We start from the raw sequence: 22642 nt of genomic DNA, 5'->3' as shown, positions 1-22642 counted from the left end.
AATCCTCTAGTTTTTTAAATAATTATCTCAATTATATATCTTGTAAATCTATAAATTAATTAATCCAAATTTATTTTTTTTTATTTTCATTAATAATTATCATAAATAATGGTATAATAAAAAAAATAGGTACAATCAAATTAGTTTATTATCATAAAGCAGAAAAGGATAGTGTGATTTTCTTTATTAATCTTAAGCTTTTGTACGTTGCAATTGCTACAGCTATATCTGGAAGAGGAAAACTCATAGAAACTATCAAATAAACTCGCACAACGCATCAGAAATCGATTCTTAATTAATTAGTAATTTAACATAAAGCAATTTAACTGTAAACTTTATTAACTAATCCTAATTAATAATTGCATTACTTGAAACAACACAGTTACGTCCATTAAACTTAACGTTTTCTGATCTCGTTAATTAGAGAAATCTGAAAATTAAGCAAATTAATTAATTTACTAATAATCAATCTTATTTTATATATCAGTGTCTTGTATAAAATTTAGAGAGAAAATTTGTGATGCCACCTTAACATGCAACTAGCTAAAAGAGCAACACCTACACTGTAGAATTAGGAGGTACGTGGAGTAGCATGCGTGAATGGAAACAAGGAGGGAAAATTCCAGGAAGCTGCTTTAACCATGCATGCAAAGGCACCTCGGTTCTTTCAACCATAGATATGCTTTGTGCTATACAAACTACCGGGTAGTTTTTTCTTAGTATATCTATACAATTCAGTGGCTATATAGCGACCAGCTACAAGTACCAGTTCCAAGTGTGGGGGGTGGCAGCTATCAGACATGGACTACTCACACTCGCAACAGGAGGTCTCAGAATTGGAAAATGGATATGACCTGCTCAAGCCCTCCAATAAGGAGGTTTTGAGTGGCAGCAGAACTCTGCAGAATGTATCGTCTTCGATTATGCGTAAGAAATCTGACCCACTTCTTGTTTCAAGCGTTCGGTTTCAAATGCTCAGGCATTTATTGGCCAACCTCCAAGAAGTCATTCTAGGAACTAAGCTGGCTGTGCTCTTCCCAGCCATTCCTCTTGCTATAGCTGCTGATTTTTATAAGTTTGGCAGAGTAAGTTTCTTTCTCTTTCTCATTATTTCATTTCTTTTTTTTTCTTGTCAGGCATATTTCCTACCATTTATAGAATCAAACTTGTGACTTTTTCCTTTTTTGAGTGATGGCTACCATATATATACGATAATATATCAAATTATTTATTTATCCTGAACTTTGTCTTGGCACACGTAGCCTTGGCTATTTGCTTTGAGCTTGCTTGGACTCACGCCGCTTGCAGAACGTGTCAGCTTCCTCACTGAGTAAGCTTGCAACTAAATTCAGATAAAATTTCTTTTCTTTTAATTCATTGCTTGTTCTAACATTATTATTTTCAATTCTCTTTTTTCTGATTAAATAATTTCAGACAAATTGCATATTATACTGGTCCAACAGGTAATCTAATTCTCACCCATGAGAATCGATCATTTTAGCATTTTTTTTTTTGTTACAATCATTTTAGCATTATCAATTATCGATTATGATCACTTTAATCTTGAAGAAAATGAGATTTTGATCTGCAGTTGGAGGACTTCTTAATGCAACATGTGGTAATGCAACAGAACTGATAATAGCACTGTTTGCTCTTTACCAAAACAAAATACACGTCTTGAAGTATTCTCTATTGGGTTCCATCTTGTCAAATCTACTTCTTGTTCTTGGGACCTCTCTCCTCTGTGGAGGCTTGGCCAACCTGAAAAAGGAGCAAAGATATGATAGAGTAAGACAAACTCATCAGAACCCCTAATTAGCCTGACAGCTTGGATACCTAAAATTTTATTTATTTTCTTTTGTTCTTGGGCTTTAACAGAAGCAGGCTGATGTGAATTCATTACTTCTATTGCTGGGGTTGTTGTGCCACATATTGCCACTAATGTTCAGATATGCCTTAGGGGAAGGCCCTTTCACTTTCCACTATACACTTGAGCTGTCTAGAGCTAGCAGCATTGTTATGCTTGTAGCATATGTTGCTTATATCTTCTTCCAGCTTAAAACTCACAGACAATTATTTGAATCTCAGGAGGTGATTAACTATTTAGTTACAACGGTTTTTCCCCAATACTTCCCTACATTTTTAAAATGTCTTTATATATAATGATGCATAGAATTTACTGGTTTGAGTGGAATTACAGGAAGGAGAGGAAGAAGAAGAAGAAAAAGCAGTGATAGGATTTTGGAGTGCATTTTCTTGGTTGGTTGGCATGACAGTTATCATAGCATTATTATCTGAGTATGTTGTGGGCACAATTGAGGTAAATTAATTACATTTCTAAATTACTAAATTCATAGGCTATCATTAGCACATTAAAAAAAAAAGTTTCTTTAATGTTTCTGAAACAGGCTGCATCGGATTCTTGGGGCATTTCTGTCAGCTTCATTAGCATAATCTTGCTACCAATTGTGGGGAATGCAGCAGAACACGCAGGATCAATCATATTTGCTTTCAAGAACAAGTTGGTATGATTATATGCCATTTTTTTTATTTAAACCTTAATCCTCAGTTACTACCTAGCTGTTTTACTTATTGGGTGCTTTGCAGGATATTTCTTTGGGTGTTGCATTGGGATCTGCCACTCAGATTTCAATGTTTGTGGTGAGAAACAAGTAACCCAACAAAAGAAAATTATTTACAAAATTAACCTTGAGAGAAGAATTCTCTGTGACAATGTTTTTCCCATCAGGTCCCTCTATGTGTTATTGTTGGATGGATAATGCATGTCCATATGGACCTAGATTTCAGTCTTCTTGAAACTGGTTCTCTTGCTTTCACAATAATTATCACAGCCTTCACTTTACAGGTCTATTCATCTAGTTCCTTTTTCCTTTTTCAATTTTTTTTTTTCATTACTAGAGATTATTCATGTTATTTTTGCTGGTTATGATGCAATTCCTGATACTCTGTCAGGATGGAACTTCACATTACATGAAAGGAGTGGTTCTTTTCCTGTGTTACATTGTTATATCTGCATGCTTTTGGGTTCACAAAATTCCTCAGAGTAAGTACTTTTAGCCAAAACCCAAAGTTACTTATGTACTCCATGGGTTGCTCTCCTGGTATCACAGAAAGTTAGAGATTCAAATATTGACAAATTAGACTAATCCTAATTAATTCAATCATTTTTTGATGGCAGATCAAATTACAATTGGGAAACCATTTAGTGGAGTGTTTGCTGCGTAGGTGGATGGCAATGGCATTTGGGGCTTGAACTTTGAACCCAAATAAAGAAAAGTGCAGCAGTTAATTATGTCATTTAGAGTTTGTTGATCAACCACGGAAAAGCAGCGGGAAGATTTGATCGACATTTTGGGGTAATCGTTAAAGGGATCCTGCGAAATATGAGAGCTTATGTGGAAGATAAAGCTATAAAAAATTGGCATTGGTAGTTTTGGAATGAATGGGAGTTTCCATACAACAAAATGTTTGTATATAGCTCTCTCTTTAATTTATGTTCTTGTAATAACGTCTTTGTTACTTATTTTAAGTTTAAAACAGCGACAAATGGTAATGGATTTTTTTTTTTATACATGACTTTTTTTTTTTGTCTCTAATAAATTCTGATTAATTTTAAGTTATTATCGCAACGTAATTAATAGTAATCCGTAAATAAATAAATAAATAAATAATTACCTATGAAAATCAGGGTTTATAGTACCTTAAAGAAACTATAATCAACTATTTGGAATGGCACAGTCATTTTATCTTCCTTCTTTCTTCTTTCTTTTTCCTTTTTTGTAAAGCTTATATACACTGACCCAATATATTTAAATATAAGACACCTTACATCCATTGCTTATTTCAAATCTAAATATTACATCCATTATTGTCTACATATTATTCTTTTAATTTATATTTTATGGATGAATAGGGTAATTAATTCAAAATTCAAAATTTCTACTTTTCCATGCATTAAAAGAAATGAATAATTTTTTTTCTTTTAACACTGATTATATTGATAAATAAAGGACTTGAATATATATTTTAATTTTTTTTTTCATATCCTATGAAACTAATTTTATTAGACTGATTCGTAGTATTTTATTTCTCCATTCAGTTTTGATATATTTATATATACGTTACAGCCTTCTTCACTCCTCTCCTTTAAAAATATATGATAGTACCCAGTACATGACAACACATCAGTGCATTACTTAATGCGTTGATTCATGCATACTTCAAAGTATACATTCATTGCAAGTTTGTATGGGATTTGCACAACTGTAGAGAATCTAATTAAGATAATATGAGCCCTTTTTTTTTCCAAATTGTATTAAAACATTAAGAAGATGCTATGCTATTGGGCAAAAAGGTTCAATGAACAAGGGTAACTTAAAGTTGTTTTCAAAATTGAGACAGAATCAAATAAAAAATGAGCATGTCCCATTAAAAATTGAAATCCAAAATTCCATTTTTTTAGAAAATTTTCAACATAAGGAAAGAGAAGAGAAAAGCATTTCAAAGATGGGTTTTAAAATTATCTACATATCTCTTGGACTATATAGGAGACTTTCCATGTAGAATTTAACACGTTAGGTTAGTTAATTTAAGTTACATCTACCAAGAAAGTGTGGTCCTGAAAATGTTTAGATAGCTATGATATAGTGTTGAGAATAATGCTTAGCCATTTATAGACAAACTTAGAGTCTTAAATATAAATAATTAAAGCTTCAATGTAACCATGATGCCGGCACATTAGCGGCCAGGGTCGCAATCTGCCGGCGAACAAGACTTTCTCTAAGGTTTGACGCCGCAGCTTTTAGCTGCTCACCATGTGCTCTGCTTAAATTAATTATTGCTACTACTTTGGAGATCAAAAGCAACCTATTTAAATAATCTCCATGGACCAACCCTTAAAAGAAATACAAGCAGTTTGATTTTGAAATTTAGTTACCTTTTGGACTCGTCAGCTCATTAACATCCTCTATATATAGTTGCTTTAAGCTTCAGAAGCTGCTCACCTCTCTGTATCAATGGCAGCTCCTACAGAATCAACACAAGTTGCCACTAGAAATGTTGCTGCGATTTTTGGGGTTACTGGGCTTGTTGGAAGAGAGCTGTTGAGACGTCTGCTCTCAGAATCCAAATGGAAAGTTTATGGTATAGCTAGAAGGTTTGAGAGCTTTCCTACCCAAAATCTTAATTATCATTTCATCTCATGCGACTTGCTAAACGCTCAAGAAACCCAAAAGAAGCTCTCTATTGTACAAGATGTCAGTCATGTGTTTTGGATCACTTGGGCAGGCCAATTTCCTCTTGATAGCGGGGAATGTTGCGAGCAGAACCTGATCATGATGTCCAATGCCTTGAATGCTATCCTCTCCAAAACTAAGACATTGAAGCATGTTTCGCTCCAGACGGGAATGAAGCATTATGTGTCACTACAACAAACACATAATTTGAAACAAGAAGTTTGCTTCCATGACGAGGATTGTCCAAGAGCGAGTGAAGGGTACAACTTCTACTATGTCCTTGAGGACTTGATCAAGGAGAGACTTGCAGGTAAGGTGGCGTGGTCTGTGATAAGGCCTGGCTTGTTAATGGGTAGTTCCAATAGGACTTTGTACAATGTCATGGGTTGTTTGTGCGTTTATGGAGCTATCTGCAAATATTTAAATCTCCCTTTTGTTTGGAGGACAAGGGAGGTTTGGGAGGAGGTATGCATGGATGGGTCTGATGCTAGGTTAGTGGCTGAACAGCACATTTGGGCAGCCACTAATGATGAAATATCTTCCACAGAAGGTCAGGCATTCAATGCGATTAATGGCCCGTGCTTTACCTGGAAGAAAATCTGGCCAGTTCTTGGAAAGAAATTTGAAGTGGAAGTGCCTCAAGACATGTTCTTGAGTGACTTCAGGTTTGCGACGGCAATGAGTGACAACAAGAAAGTGTGGCAAGAGATTGTAGCAACAGAAGGACTAGTAGAGACAGAGATGGAAGATCTGGCCAATTGGGAGTTCTTGGATGTCTTGTTTCGTTGTCCAGTGAAACTGCTGGGGAGCAGAAAGAAAACTGATCAGTTGGGTTTTACCATGAGATCCAACACAATGGAATCAATCTTGTATTGGATTGACTCAATGAGGAATGACAAGTTAATTCCTTAAATCTTTTATTAGATCTTTAATTTGAGACTTTGATTATGAGTAGAGGAAAGAAAGTGGTGCACCGCAAAGAAAGTGCTGCTCTTTCTTATGAGTCAATATGATACGGTGGATATTATGAATTATTTAAAAGCATCCCAGATTCGCCAATTAAGCGCCCACCTCTTCTTACTGGTCTCTGCCTCGGAGGAGCAAATTAGATGCCCTTACTTGTTCACGTCCAAATCCTACTCCCACGGAGCAAGCAAGAGACATTATTTTCTCACTGGGCACGGATATTTAGAGAAGATTATCATGTCTCCCTTTCTAGATCTACTTTTGTGGGAAGCAAATAATAACATATCAATATCAGAAAGCTTGGCAGCTTTCAAATTCAACTTTAAGTATGCTGTAACTATGAACACCGAGTCAACATTCCTTGTGATCCTATAAAGTACAAACAAGCTAATCCATTAAAAAAGTCGCTGAAAATTGTTAAAAGATACAGTTGCCTACATGTCCTTGGCCAACAGGCTCCTCTCCCTCATCACTTTTGCAGCAGCTCTACCACAATATCAGCCATAGCCTAATGCAAGGCAGCTGTCCCAAGCTAAATTTCCCTCCCTACAAGCGTTTCAAGCTTTGATATCCCAAATGCAATTTTAAACTTGCCTGAAAGCAACTGCTTGCACAGTGACCACACCATTACAAGTCTCATATCCAATGCCACCATAACCTTGCCAAAATGTGTTTCAGGACAATTGCAGACCCCTCAAGTCAACTGAACCCGTAACTCAACCAACATCAAAGGCCTCAAAACCCTGCATTGCAAAGGGGATTTTTTTTTGCTATTAATATATATAATTTTCTAAATGAACAACCAAACAATAAATGACATATTCATCTCACATTATTCTAGGGTAAAAAATTGTCCCCTGCAGGCAGGACCCCCTGTTTCAATAAATGAATCCACTGCTCATCTTCTCTGGAAGTTAAGGAATTTCACAGAGAATGCAAAGATAGCAAAGAAGATGACGCAGAAGCCAACAAGCACCACCACTGAAACTCCAAGCATATCAGATTCAAAGCCAAAATTAACTTTCAAAAACTCTTTGACAGAGCCTTCAAAACCTGGTCCTACAATTGTGCTCTCCACATCACCAAGCTGAGAAATGATAATGCCCCGCAAAGTCCATGCAACGGGGCAGATGTAATAGAACCAGATCCACCATCCTGGGATTTTCTGAAAAACCATTATTGGTGATTAGAAGCAAAGTTAAACACAGAAATTTCTGAAAATGGCTTTGAGCATGGGCAGCGGCATTGAGCGTCAGAATATATATATATATATATATATATATATATATATATATATATATATAAGGAAGGCTACAACATCAATGGAACAAAGAATCTGTTACAAATTGTGACTTCTGAGACATTGGAATAAGCTTCTTTTTTTTTAAAATTGTTGTTCCTAGTTATACAGAACACTAGAAACTTGAAGAAGAACTTGCTGCTGAATGAATACATGTTCAGTTAGGGGTTTGAAGCAGTAAATCATATCTGTAAAGTTAATTATGTTACTTACAGGCATTGGGATAAGAAAACCTGAGAGGAGATTCCATAAAGAGTAAAATGCTGAGGAGACGACAGCGGCCATGTGTTGAGAAGGCGTGAGACCAACAACCATCATTCCATAAAATGTGAAGTAGGTGAAAGTAAGGAACATGAACAACAAATAGAGGAAAAATTTGCCTGTAACATAAGAGAAATATTCACATGAATGAATTGTTTTCAGTAATTTTTTCTACATGGTCAACAATTCCGAAAAAAAAAATATAATGAAAAAAAGACCATGAAAAATATCAGAGGAATTCTTCATAAAAACTTAGGATCTTACCGCCCGTCCTTTCAAAATTAATCATGAAATATGTGATAATTCCATATAAAATTGTTTGCAAAATGATGTATGGTACTTCCACAAGACCCTGTTTACAAGAATATAAAGGTATTCATCACCAACTCTTTGCAAGAAGTATTGCATCACCAAAGCTTCTTTAGTACAATGATACTCACTTACCTGTGCTGCGGCATAGGCTAATGGAGAGTACATTCCAGCTGCCTTTTCTCTATAGAACACCGTCCTCTCAATAGAAATTATTGGCTGCACTGAGGAAGCATTATTGACCCCAAGAAACAGACAGGCAGAGTATAGAGCTCCCATGACAATAAACAAAGATTGAGTAGAGTCCCTGTCAAACATTTTTGAAAAACTAAGATGGCTACAAATCATGGAGACATATATGAAGACTATTTAGTATTTACAAAACTTATTTTTGAAGAAGTGAGATATCAATGGAAATTTACCTTTCTGAACCAGTTTTCCAAAACACTGAGCCTAATATAAATGCAGCTAATACAGTAAAAAATATCCTCACGGCATTGTATTGTGGACTTCTCCAGTATACAAGATTTTGTTTCCTAAGGCAAATCCCAAACTGAGTCGATATATCTTGTGAATATGTAGAAACAAACTTTAATGGTTCTGAGCCTGCAGGCGGAGCACTGAAATGCATAATTGAAGCTTCCACCTCCTGAAGCAAGGATCCAAGGGCATAAAAAAAGTCTTACTAGTGCAACTAAGCAAACTACATAAATAAACAATACTAAATTTCTCAAGCAATTCTCTGTAGTCTAACAAGTTTGGATTACCTGTATTGCTCAGAATTTTTATATAACTCAGCAAAATCTTCACAAATCCTTTCTTCAACGGTAGGAGTAGTAACCTCAAGCATCCAAGTTGCTGGGTTGTAGCCATCAGTAATAGGAGGGATTCCTGCAATTCCCTAGACAAGGGAAAGGAAAGTGAGGACTAGATATGCCTTTGAAAATGTGCTAGTGAATAGACTAATCTTACTTTCTGATGGAAACTTAGTATCGTTGTAACATGTCAATGACAATTACTTTTCATCTTACAGAAATAGGAGTATCCATCAGGCACCATATATCATGGTCATGCACTAGCTATAAGACTCAAGATGGAAACATGATCAAATTGGGGAAGGCCGAAGAATGACTCAGGATTGGCATGCGGGCTTTAGCCAAAAGTCAGAAGCTCTTTGGAGCAATAACGGTTTGTGGATATCATTTCAAATTGTACACAAATGAACAGAAAAGCTTAGAAGTTAAAATTAGTCATCTTATATAATGCAATTTTACCTGAAAATAGTCTATCATAATCTGTGAGTGCAAGCCAAGCTTTCCTCCATATATAACCTGTCCCCCTCGTTTCATGAGAAGTAGCTGTACATCAAAGCCCAAAATATCACACGCCAGAAGCTACTAAAATTAGCATATACAATTTTCAAATTACTACATATTACAAAGCAAAATTTTAACCTAACCTCATCAAATGCTTCAAAAATGTCAATACTTGGCTGATGAATGGTGCAAACCACTGTTCTTCCAGTATCAACGGTATTACTTAACAGTTCGCATCACAATTGCTGCTGCTCGTAAGGCCAAGTCCGGAGGTTGGTTCATCCATAAAAATAATGGAAGGATTTGCAACAAGCTCAACTGCAATTGTTAATCTCTTTCTCTGTTCAGTTGATAAGCCACTAGTACCTGGCAAACCAACCAATGCTTTCCGTAGATTATTGAGTTCTACCAATCTCATTACTTCTTCAACAAACTCCTGCAGTTCATTGTAGTGAAATTCTAAAGATAAGGATTAAAACAAATAAACACTTAAGAATCATCTCTTTGCATATATCCAAATTAATTATTGCACAGCTTACATGTCTTTGTTCTTTGGTAACTTCTTTTGGAAGCCAAGACTGGAAGAAAACCAGAGAGACTCCTCAACAGTAACCTGAGGAGAATGTATATCATTTTGTTCAACATATCCTGAAATTCTAGCAAATGTGCGCTGCTCTTTAGGGTAACCTGATATCTTAATATCCCCTTCTATATATCCCCCAGTTTTCCGGCCAGCAAGCACGTCCATCAGAGTAGTTTTTCCTGCTCCACTTGACCCAACCAATGCAGTGAGAACTCCTGGTGAAAATACTCCACTCACATTTGACAAAAGCTGCAACTTCTTTTCTGGTATACCTTGTTTACACATTTCCTGAGAATATCAAATAAAAATTGTTAGAAATATGAGCTGAATATGTATTAAAAAAAGTCAAGGAAACCACAACTGCAATAAAAGCAAACCACCTTTGGCATATCAACGAAGTAATTGACATTATGGAATGTCATTGTCAATGGTTTAAATGGAAGAATCATGCCCGTCTTTTTATTGTCCTCCTTAGCAGATGTTCCATTCAACTGAGTCCCCTGATTAGCATTTCTAGCAGAATTTTCTTCTGTGGCATCAACTGGATCAGCCACTGTTTGAGCCTTCCGGAGAGCTTTGATCAACCAACAATACCAGAAAGAATTAGGTGTGCCTTCTACTGTTAAATAAAGAGGTAGGAACATACAAACATAAAAACTTATTCACACATACGATTAAGATAGGTTAAGGCCCAAGTCACAACGAGGTTGAAAAGCACCGCATAGAGCCATAAAACACCGATGCTAATCCAATACCAATTATCATTCATTGGCAAACTATGCTCATGGAGAATATTGTATCCAATTGTATTATTCCCAATTGCAGATCTCTGAAAGATGTTTCGATTATTTTGTCAATGGTATGTACATTAAAAAAAAAAAAAAAAAAAAATGGTGTCAACTAGAAAGTGTATTTTCTCCGCAAGGGCACATACCTTCATCCACCTTTCGTCACCAAATTCATTGACTGAAATTGCTCGTTGTCCGTAGGTTAATGGTGACACCCAAAAAGCCCAAATCCACCAAGGCTTAATCGATTCTGATAAAAGAAACAATTAAATCACTAGTAAGGAAATGAAATTTGAATCATGCAATGAAGATAGACAATGACCCACCTTTAGGAATGATAAATCCACCCAATAAAAATACAATCAACAGAGCAGCTGACCCAAATGTATTGGCAATAACCATATCTCGTGTTATCGAAGCCATCATCCGAAAGAGACCCAATGCCATTTGGTGCACTGTAAAGAGTAAGAACATAAAACGCAAGAACCTGCACAAAAAACAGAAGCTAATAAATATAAGATAAACAAGAAAGAGTGAAAACACCAAATAACCTTCTAAACTAGTGATACCTTCCAAAAGCAGGGGCAAAACCAACAGTGTAGTATACAACCAAAGACCATACAAAGGCTTCAACAGCAGAGTAGGGTATACGTAGAACAAAACTGGCTAGAGACCATGCCCATCCAGGATGAAAGAGATTATCCCGTTGCTTGTAGAAGACTGGGAGTCGAAATATCAGTAGAGATAGTTCGGAAAACCCATTAAACATCACGTGCACCAGCCCAAAAAAGAGGCAAGAAAGATATAGACTCCCATATGACTCGTTGGTGGGATGCAATCTTGTCCGTAAGAATATAGTGCAAGTGATGCATCCAACAAAAAAGACCTAAAAACAAAATTTCACGAATGAGACGGCCAGAGCAACCAGTAACAAATGATTTCACAAGATTTATAAACTTTACCTGGCATGTCCTAAACCAATAAAGAAAACGATGCCGCTTGATCAGTAGTATTTCTCTAGCAAAGCATGCTTTTAAGAGCTCCCATCTTGACACGGCATATCTCGTTTTTGACAAAGCTGAAGGATGATAACTGGATTTGTCAACTGGAACAGAAAGTGTGGACTTCACAGCCCTTCCAAACCTCGAATTATCGAATGCCTCTGCAATTTCTGAAACAGGCATGAATACATATGGTTTTGAAGGATCAGCCCAGTACTGTGCTTGATCCTTTATTGAGGTCACCTGGCAATAAATCAAATTATTTAGCTAAGCAAGAACCAAATAAAACGAGAAACTCTAAAAGAATCCATGTCAAGAAAGGAATTAAGTACAAGAAAAAAAAGAAAGGAATTAATTAATTAATTACCTCTTGAAGAAAATCTGCAACGCCCTTCCTTGGTGGTAATCGAAATCCTAGAGACTCGAAGAACTGTAAAACTTGAGCTCGTGGCCCTTGATACACCATGTAGCCTTCTGATAATAGCACCAAATCATCAAACAGATCGAATGTCTCAGGCGGAGGCTGAAGAAGAGCCATTAGTACAGTTGCGTCCATTTGATGAACAAAATTCCCTATACATTTCACTATTTGGTACGTTGTTGAACTATCAAGTCCAGTGGATATTTCATCCATAAATAAGGTCTTTCTTGGCCCCACAATCATTTCTCCTGCGTGATTATATCCCAATAACAATTAGCGTTAGTTTGATCACAGATTTTACAGAATTTAAAAGGTAATTCCTAATGTATAACATGAATATGGGATGGATCATGCGAGCAGATGAATCAATTAAAGGTGTGTGTAAAACTAACTTGAAACACTACTAAACTGTAAATTAACAAATATATATGCGCTGTGCATGTAATTATATTTGTATTATTTCTTTTTCATAAATTTAGTGTATATACAAGAATCGAAGAAATAAACTATTTTATTAAAGTTTTTTTTTATGTAACATTTTACTGAAGCTTCATTATCATAATTTTTTCTATATTTATATTTAATATTTCACTTAGTAATATATTATATTGAATTCTATTGTTATATTTTTAAATATTTTTTAAAAACTAAATTTTAGATTATTTTTAATCATTTTCATTAGTGATTTCATTTTGAATGCTATTATATACGTGTGTGTATATCTTTTCTCTTTATTTATATGGGAATCTGGGTTCAGAACCTTAATTCGCATGCATTTTCCCCAAGGAAAGGGAAGAGCAAAGGCAACCGGCAACACCCAATAATTGAAGCTAATCTGCCAAATTTCAAGGGCTAAAATGCGCTAATACACAAACACAACACACAAATATAGATAAAGAGAGACCTGTAGTAACCCTTTTTCTCTGGCCGCCAGAGACACCTCGCAACATGTCACTGCCTACTACTGTCTCCGAGCATACATCGAGACCAAGCACTTTTAAAATGTAGTCTGTTGAGACACTGTGCTTTTTACCAGCAACAGAAGATGCCTGTTCAGTGAAATTATTCAAAATATAAAATTGGGTTAAAAGTAGAAAAATACAAAGACAAAAAAGACTGGGAATTAATTTAAGATGAATAACCTTCATAAAAGCATCGATCTCTGGACTTGGGCGTATGTTCCTTTCCTTCTCCAAACGGATAAGATCTTTCATGTAAGCTGCAAGTAAAAGAAGAAAGAACATATAGATAAAAACAGACACGTCATTAAACTGCATCCTCATGATAATCATATTAAGCATCACTTATTATTATTATTAATCTTTTAAACAAGATTATATATATAAGACTCGAATATTTTATAGTTATAGTTAAAAGAAAACCTCTTAAAATTTAAGAAGTAGACGATATATAGACTATATGGTTATATCTAAAAAATAGCAAAATGAGACTTGTATATGAGACAATATAAGTTACGCACTTTCATCATGTGTCTAACAATTGATTATTTTTTACTAACTGTGATTCTTGTAGCACACTTGATTCATTAATTATATTAATATGTTTTCAAATTTCTTATATATATTTACACCTTAACTAAAGCCGTAATAAATACTATATAATCCATGTTTCAGATACCACAAAAATTTGAAAAGTCATAATATTCTATTTTCTAGGTAGTCAATTTAAACTTTAATTCTTACATTTAATCATATCAATAATATGAAAACTTTGATATAAAAAAAATATTATTATATTGAATGGAAATCGAATATTAATCTCGTTCGGAACAAATCTCCTAAAATTCAATACAAATAATTTTTAAGGGATAGAGTTTAAATGAATTAACGAACCTGCAAAGCCTTCACTTGCACCTTGACAACTAGCAGCAAAATCTAGGGTTTCTCGTACAGTAAGCTCTGCAATGTGTTTATCTATTTGGCTGATGTATGCAGAAGTCCTCCTAACGTAAAAATCTTCAAGTTTCTCGCCGTTGTATGTGATATCTCCAGTTTTCTGAAAATATTAAAAATCTGTATATTAAGGCTTGTACTAATAATAGCTAGTCATATCAAAAAGGCTAGTTGGGTTGGATATTTTTCCAAATAATTTTTTTAATTGTTTTCTTTTCTTCATTATTTGCTTTGAGTGTACAGGAAATGCCTAAGAAAAGCCAATTTCTATTCAAGGCAAAACATGAGTTAATCTATTCTTTCCCTCTAATGCCAATCCCATTAGACCATTATCAGCAGTTTATGTATTCAGAATGATATATATGCAAGCAGACGCAGGTTGACAGTTGATTAGGCCAAGAAGAAGAAACCGAATTAAACATGCATATCATCAATTTTAATATTTTAGCATCTATTACTGTCTATACGGACTCATTGCAATTCCTTGTTGTCTCCTAATCTTACATTGCACTCATGACCTTGGAAGCCCTGTTAACAAGAGGGAATTTGCAAACAAACCATGTGCAATGACAAATAAATTAAGAGAGAAACTATTGCCGTTTCAAGTCTGGAAGCAAAAAGATCATTACGCCCGTGAAATAAAACTAATCTAGGTCTAGTGCAGGAGATACCCGTGTTCGTAAACTGCACCTGGACATAATTGCACCCAGCAATACTAACCTTTAATTTCTTGTCAAGTTTTCCAGCAAGAGCTAAAAGCAATGTTGATTTTCCAGAACCTGGTGGTCCTAACAGCAATGTCATCCTACAAATTAAACACAGATAATAACCTAATAAATCATCCAACGCAATAAAATAACAAATTCAGCTTGCCTTTTGCGTGTTAATTTTATATAAGAAAGAAATTGAAAGGAGTAAGCACATATCTAAAACATTACTTGAGAATGAAAATCACCGTATGAGTCGTAACGTGGTAAAGGTAGTTACCTTCCGGGTTTGATAGTGCCACTGACGTAGTTCAAAATGGTTAAAGAATGTTTCTTAGGTCGAAATACTCTCAAAGTGGTCAGTATATCCTGCATTATATATATATATTATTCGATCCATATTTAATTAATTAGAACGTCCGCAATATATGCAGAGCCAAACAAGGATAGATAACTAATTATAAAATCACGATTAGGAGATGATACTTAACCTCAACGGTGTCTCGTACGACATTAATCAAGCTAGGCAAAGCTCTTGAGCCAGTTCTCACATCCGCCTCTATATTCAATTCCTCAAACCTTACTTCGATCTTTGGCACCTCCAATCCAACTCTTTAAAAGTTTTACACACACACAAGAAAAAAAAAAAATCTATTGTGAATTTTGGATCTAAAAGAAAAAATTTGCGTGCGTTGCATAATTGCCATATTACCTATCAAGACGCTCTTTGATGCCGGAAAGGAGCTTCTGATTGTCCTGGGCATTGGTGGCCAAAGCTTTTTTAACAACAAGCTCTCTGTTGGCTCGATCTAGCTTCGTGACGTCAATCGTCTCCGTTCGACTACTACCTTCTCCTCCTTGGCCCGATGAAGATCGCCGCAACAATGCGAAATTCCCTCGCTTCTGAGACGGTAACTTGGAAATGGCTTCCCATAGTAAGTCGTCCTCGTCATCCTTGACAGAATCGGCATTGGATGGACGAGCAAATGACTCTCTGGCAGGATCAATCTGGAGCTCCAAGTACTCGGCCCCATTGGAAGCTGCTGCCATGGCTACTCCGTCGTACGTGTCTGCGTCTTTTCAATAGAAAACTGAATGTCTTTTCGAAGGGGAATTCTTTATGCCTATCTTATATTGTGAAAAGGATCAACAGGTTTTACGTATTAACTCAAAAGGAAAAAAAAAATATTAATCCAAATCTTGGAAGAAGTTCTAGATGCTTCTCCAGTCGTGCTATGCTGGGATATATTTTGAACGTAGCCAATTGTTGGTATGATGTTTGTTATGATTAGCTCTCCCTCTTCAATTAGGTTTTTTTTATTTATTTATTTATTATTTTTTTTTTTTTTAAATGGCAGCTGAATAGACTTCTGTTGGTTTCTTTAACGCATGAGGGTTTTTTTTTTTTTTACCATAATAATAATTATCACTGCAACTTTTTAGATACTGGCTAAATTATCCCTGAATAATGTAATTTATATAAAGCTACAATTAATATTACCTTATTAAATAAAAAATATTAGTTATTTTCATAATTATTGTAAATAATTTTTCCTTAATAAATAAATAAATAAATTATTGATCATCGTAAATAAATTTTAAACATAGTATCTACCTAATTTTTTCATTTCTCTACAATTATAAAAGAAAAAACTTATTAGTTTTATTTTTCGTTATCATTAAAAAAATCTTTCTAAATTTTAGTACATATTTTTAATTAATTTTTAATATTTTTTTCTTTTTTTTTTAATTTGTTTCTTTTTTATTTTATTTTTTCTCAAAAATAAATTATAATCTTACAAAATTATTTTTTTTTCTTTGAAAATAACGGCTAACTTGTTATTTTAAGGTAATAACAGTGATTAATTGCGAACGCTGTAAAAATTTTGGAGAGCATTCAATGTCCAAAAATTAAATTGGTTGTAAATATATTTATTAATTGTTAAAGTAAGAAAAAAAATGAAAAAAGAATATAAAATATTAAATTAAAATAGTGATTTTTTTATACAAATAGTAATATATAAAAAATTCATGATTCATGAACATAATAAAGTTTTTCTATTTGTGAGATATGAAAATTATAGTGTTTAATTTATTATGGAAATAATCATTTATAATAAAGATAAAAAGATACAAAAATAGAAAAGATACTAATTTTTTACGCTTAATATAACTAATTATATTAACATTTATGGATGATATTTTATAGGGACAATTAAATTAAAAAATTAAAATTACTATATTTAAAAAATGGTGGCATTAACTATTTTAGTTGGAAATAAACCCTTTTTTTTAAAATTAACTTCAATTAATTCATTGTTAGTTTCTTTTTTTTTTTTTACTATATGGGTATTACATTTCAATATATTTTATTTTTTTAAGAAAATAGTATTATTCAAGAAATTAAAGTTGATTTTTAAAATAAAATGTTTATAAATTTGTTTATTTTGTTAAATTTAATTATTCATGGTTTTGTTTCATTTTTCATTATTTATACATTTTATTATTAATAAAATAATATTATATAAAGAAGTTTTTTAGTGCATATATAAAAATGTTTTAAAAGCAAAATTTTATATATTAGATAATTAACAGCTTCTTTATAGAAAAGAACATTCCCTTGTACCTAAATAAAGAACATTCTAAATATTGAGATATTAAAATAGGACATTTATAAAAATATTGCAAGGAAAATTTATTATTTTTAGTTTAAAATAAATAAATATATAAAGAGTATATATATATATATATATATATAGAAGGGTGAAGTGTAAATAGCACCATTATTTTATATAATTATATGGAATTGAGAATAGGATATATAAATGCAACAATTAAATTATGGCTTAATGGCATAATTTAATTCTAATATTATCATGGAGATATGTATGTAACTATCACTAAAAGTTCAGGAATTGGGAACGTCTACTCCAATCTTATAATACATATAGTAGTTAGGTACAACAAAATTTTTGTGGACTTCATCATTAACTATTAAATAATATGATAATAATTATATTATAATTATCATCTAATGATATTATAATTATTATATCTAGTTTTAAAATTTTTTATTACATTATAATGTCTAGTATTTTTTAATGTGTGCATGCATGTTATTTATACTCATTGTATAATTAATAAATTAATAATTAATTAAAAATAACCTTTATAACTCTTTCAATTTCGTCTTTCATCTGTTTTCTATTGTTGGATATGCATTTTCTATTGTTTTCTATAGCTGTTTTAGTGTTTAACCTGAAGAATTTTTTAGGCGTGAATTATAATCAAAATTAGGATACCATTTAATCATAAATTTCTTGAATCTATTTTCTTAAATGTTTAAATATACCAGAATGGTGGTTTATTGAAGTGTCATATTAGATTTTTTTTTTGAATCTTTTATTGTTTCTTGAAATTAAATGTCCATACATAGTCTTGATATATGCATTGGCTAAACTAAAAGAGAAATCTTATTTAAATTGTTTCTTTAATAGCCTTACATTCAACATTAAAATTTGTTAGTTGTTGTTGTTTTAATCTCGATTTTGAGGTTCTAGAATCAAATCCCAATCAAAGTGCCAAAAAAAAAAAAAAATCTTTTTCTATTCTATACAAAATCTTATCATGTCCCAAAATTTTTTGTTAGAGATATGACAAGCCCAGAGTGGTTAAGGAGAATTTTTCTTAACGAGTCTTATAAAAAAATACACCCATGAGAAATGGATCTTAAAAAAATACACACATGGGTTTGACACCACATCAAACTCAAAATCTAAGGCAACAAGTCCTTACTACTTATATGTTTCTCACTCATCCCATTTTTTCTCCCACTCACTGCAAGAAAAATCTGAATTAGCAACGGATTTTTGTAACGGATTGTAATATATTGCTAATAGTAATGGATTTTACAATCAATTTTTGATTTCGTTGTAATTTTGAAATAAAATTATATAGAGCAATATTTTAGCAACAAAAACAACATTTTGTTTCTAAATTCATTGCTATTAGAAACGAATTTACATTCGTTGCTAAAATTTATTGCAAATCGACATTGTAAAAATATTTGAATATAAATTTAGCAACGAATTTAAAAATCCATTGCTAATAGTAACGGAGTATCTAATCCGTAGCTATTTTCGTTAAGTTAAAAAAATAATTATATAAATTTATCAACAATTATTTGTAAAAAATATTTAAATAAAAATTTTACAATGGATTTTCCAATCTGTTGCTAATAGCAACGGAGCATTTAATTCGTTGCCATTTTCGTGAAATTAAAAAAATAATAATTATATAAATTTTGTCAACAATTATTTGTAAAAATATTTGAGTATAAATTTAGCAATGGATTTGATAATCTGTTGCTAATAGCAACGGAGTATATAATTTGTTACTATTGTACGAGGAAAAAATCTCGCCATTAAAATTTTGAAAGTGTATGTAATTATAATTAGTAACGGATCACAAATCCGTTGCTAATTAGCAATGGCTTTAGCAACGGATATTGTAATCTGTTATTACTTTTTGGTGGAAAAAATAAATTTCAGTATTTAAATTTAGCAGTAGATTATGAATCTGTTACTAAATCCGTTGTTAATTCGCGTATATATTTCTTCATACACTTCATTTCCCTTCTTCATATCACTCATTCACTTATTTTTTTTCCTTTTCTCTCCATTACAATTTTTTCTTTTCTTTTCTTTCATTTTCTTCCCAATTCTATAATTTTTTTTCTTCTTTTTGTTTCATTCTATTCAATTTATATTGATTTTCTATCATCAATTTCTTCCCTTTTATTTTATTTTTTTCCCATATCTCAAATTTTTCTCTATCTTCTTTCATTTTCTTATCAAATCTCTAATTATTTTTCTTCCTTTTCTTTCATTTTCTTCCTTTTTATTTCATTTCCTATCATTTATTTCTTCCCTTTTCTTTCCAATTCTCTCATCATTTTCTCAATTTTCCTCTCATTTTCTTCCATTTTCTAATATTATTTTCTTCTATCATTTCTCTTATTTTCTCACTTTTCCTATGACTTTCTTCACTTTTATTTTTCATTTTCATTAATATGATTTTCCCTCAATTCATTATTTCACCGTAATTTTTTTTTGAATAATACATTTTGCTCTCATTATAATGTATCTATAATAACTATTAATGACAATTTGTGTATCAATTAGAATTTATAAACAAGTTATAATATTAAAATTTTAAATTTTAAATTTAAATTTAAATATTGAAATTAAAAATTTATAATATTAAATAACAGTCAAATTTGCAACGGATTATAATCAATTGCAATTAACAATGGAATTCCGTTGCTAAATCGGTTGCAAATAGTAACAGTTTTTTTTGCGAATTTTTCTATTTTTTAAAATAAATTAAATTAACAACGAAAAACGTTGTCTATTACTATTAACAACGGATTATCCCTTGCTAAATCCATTGCTAAGTGAATTAGCAACAAGCCTCGCTGCAACAAACAAAAATAGGTTGCAAATCCATTGCTAAATAATTTAGTAACGGATTTTTAGGGATTAGAAATGGAAAAAATCCATTGCTAATCCGCGCTTTTCTTGTAGTGATTTATATGTTTCTCACTCATTATGACACCCCTCACCCATCTACAGTATAGCTGAACAAGGCATGTCACACTCGGTGCCGGAGCACCCTATCTTATTTTAGTTTATTCCTTGAATCAATTTCAAGTTATTATTTTTTAATATCAATTATTTTTCAACGGAGAAACTAACGGAATTTCCCTTATTTTATTAACGTTTGACGTGTTTCACTATTCACATGTTTGAAATTTCAATAATATTTTAAAATAAAAATCTCATCATTTCATGTATCATCTATATATTTTATTTACATATTCATTTCCATGCATTTCCATTCATACTCAATTCATATGTAAACATTCTCAAATTATATAAGCAAAATTTTTAAATTTCCTTAATTTACATAGTTTACAAATAATTACATAATTTCATAATTTACATGATATATAAATTGATTACATATGAAATAGCCAAACTAATGTGAATCCTATCTACATGCATTGCTGAGGAGGTGACAACCTTGAATACTTCAGACACTTCTGCAAATCAGAACTCCAAAATCTCTGTTTAATATTCGCTGGGCTTTACCTTTAGTACCTGCGCGAAGAAACAAATCCATCGCGCTAAGCATTGCTGCTTAGTGGTGCAATAATATAACAAGAAAATAATATATAATAAAGAAAAGAAATTGATCAAAATTTGGATATTCTGGAATTTAATCTAATTTCATATAATACTTCTAGTATTAACTATCATTTATTCTAATTTATTTCTCTTCAGAAGCGCTCAATTCTTTCATAATAATTAAATTTTAATATCGTTCCAATTCATTTCAATTCTTTCTGCTAAATAACTAATCTAATTTATTTTAAATATTCTCAATCATTTATTTAATTCATGATTTTGAGCCTCTTTTTATTGTAATCATTCTTGTTCTTTATCTTGATATTTAATTTTCTTATTTTCTTTAATAATCAATTCAATTACATTTATACTTTTCTATGCCCAAGTAACCTATACAAATTGACCGGACTGGATAAACGGGTAAACTAGCACTGGGTACCAGGTACCTCGGGTCGTCATACTATTGGTAATAATGTGTCTCCTGGTGTGCAAACAGAATGGCTAATAAGCCATAAAAGCAATAAGGCATAAAGCCAAGTATAACATCATAATCAGTATAGCCATAGGCTATCATATCACAGAATGGCATGAAGCCATATGCAGTACTGCTATCAGAACCCTATTGGCATGCCAACCTATCCAAACCAATCACACTAGGCCTACTAGGGCATTTAACACTTTTAATTTATGTAATTCTTTAAAATTGAAATTTTATGGCTACTATTCATTTCATTAGTCAACTAAAATGTTGACTTTTTCATAGACAATAGGTATATTGGTTCTAATATCACCAACATACCACATTTTGCATTCTAAAGTTGTTGGCATTACTTGTCAATTTCATTTCAAAGCTTATTTCTTGAATATTTGTACTTAACATGTAAGGTTACTCTTCATTTAGTCATTTAAGTCAAAATATTGACTTTCTCATATATAATAGTTACATGAGTTTTAATCACATAGATTTATCACATTTTGGTTCCCAAAAGTGTTGGCATTAGTTGCCAATTCATACTTCTAACCAATGGAAAATAAATAAAAAATTTCAGTTTTGAGTACTAGAGTTTACTGTTCCATTAGGTCATTCTACAATGAGAATTCGGCCAAGTGTTCTTAATTAAAGTTGTTCTTTGTTGTGTCTAGTTACATTTCACTTTTTGAATCCATTTGGAGTTTTCTAGCTCAAGTTATGGATATTTCACCATAACTGGTCAGATTGCCTTTACCCAGAATTTCTGGGTAATTTTGGTTCTGCCAGATTTGGTAGTTCAACTTTGGCTAGCAATTTCATTTAGTTAAGTCCAGAATTTGAGTTTGTGTTCTACACAAAAGTTGTTCTAAATTGTCTAAGCTTTTCATTGATATAAATTTCAGGTCAATTGGACATTTCTACACTGAATTAGAACCAAATGAATGAACATTATTCATTTGGTCATTTTGCCCAGGCAGAATGTGTGTTACCCCGATTTGGTCAATTTTAGGGCATCCTAAGTTTGTTTTTTGGATAGGGTTACTCCATCAAAATTGTACCATTATGTGTCTAATTTCATGTCCAATTGGCCTTGCACCAATTGAACTTACACAACTCAAGTTATAGCTGCCCAAATTTGCTGGACTCACATCTAGACCTGCAG

The 22642-nt window shown here is 32.4% G+C and overlaps 2 protein-coding genes and 1 pseudogene across 2 annotated transcripts; 2 read left to right on the top strand and 1 right to left on the bottom strand.

Moving 5' to 3' along the window:
• The first annotated feature begins 761 nt into the window (after nucleotides 1-761).
• Nucleotides 762-3590, top strand: LOC110654532 (vacuolar cation/proton exchanger 3). Its single transcript, XM_058150175.1, has 11 exons — nucleotides 762-1085; nucleotides 1263-1330; nucleotides 1435-1463; nucleotides 1592-1788; nucleotides 1879-2091; nucleotides 2201-2320; nucleotides 2409-2525; nucleotides 2608-2661; nucleotides 2750-2866; nucleotides 2974-3064; nucleotides 3200-3590. Exons 1-11 carry the CDS (start codon nucleotides 801-803, stop codon nucleotides 3244-3246), a joined length of 1338 nt encoding a protein of 445 aa, XP_058006158.1. The 5' UTR covers nucleotides 762-800; the 3' UTR covers nucleotides 3247-3590.
• A 1325-nt stretch (nucleotides 3591-4915) lies between these two features.
• LOC131181554 ((S)-8-oxocitronellyl enol synthase CYC2-like) lies at nucleotides 4916-6500 on the top strand. The gene has a single exon (XM_058150174.1). The coding sequence runs from the start codon at nucleotides 5037-5039 to the stop codon at nucleotides 6165-6167; it is 1131 nt and encodes a 376-aa protein (XP_058006157.1). The 5' UTR covers nucleotides 4916-5036; the 3' UTR covers nucleotides 6168-6500.
• Nucleotides 6500-15885, bottom strand: LOC131181555 (ABC transporter G family member 31-like; annotated as a pseudogene).
• Nucleotides 15886-22642: the final 6757 nt, after the last annotated feature.

The sequence above is a fragment of the Hevea brasiliensis genome, chromosome 7 (genome assembly GCF_030052815.1).
Source record: "Hevea brasiliensis isolate MT/VB/25A 57/8 chromosome 7, ASM3005281v1, whole genome shotgun sequence".
NCBI classification, from domain to species: domain Eukaryota; kingdom Viridiplantae; phylum Streptophyta; class Magnoliopsida; order Malpighiales; family Euphorbiaceae; genus Hevea; species Hevea brasiliensis.
This window is presented reverse-complemented; position numbering and strand designations above follow the sequence as displayed.

Coding starts and splice junctions, on each gene's coding strand:
- LOC110654532 (XM_058150175.1), top strand. CDS start 801: ATGGACTACTCACACTCGCAACAGGAGGTCTCAGAATTGGAAAATGGA. Junction 1,331..1,434: donor CGTGTCAGCTTCCTCACTGA/GTAAGCTTGCAA, acceptor AAATAATTTCAG/ACAAATTGCATATTATACTG. Junction 1,789..1,878: donor AGGAGCAAAGATATGATAGA/GTAAGACAAACT, acceptor GGGCTTTAACAG/AAGCAGGCTGATGTGAATTC.
- LOC131181554 (XM_058150174.1), top strand. CDS start 5,037: ATGGCAGCTCCTACAGAATCAACACAAGTTGCCACTAGAAATGTTGCT.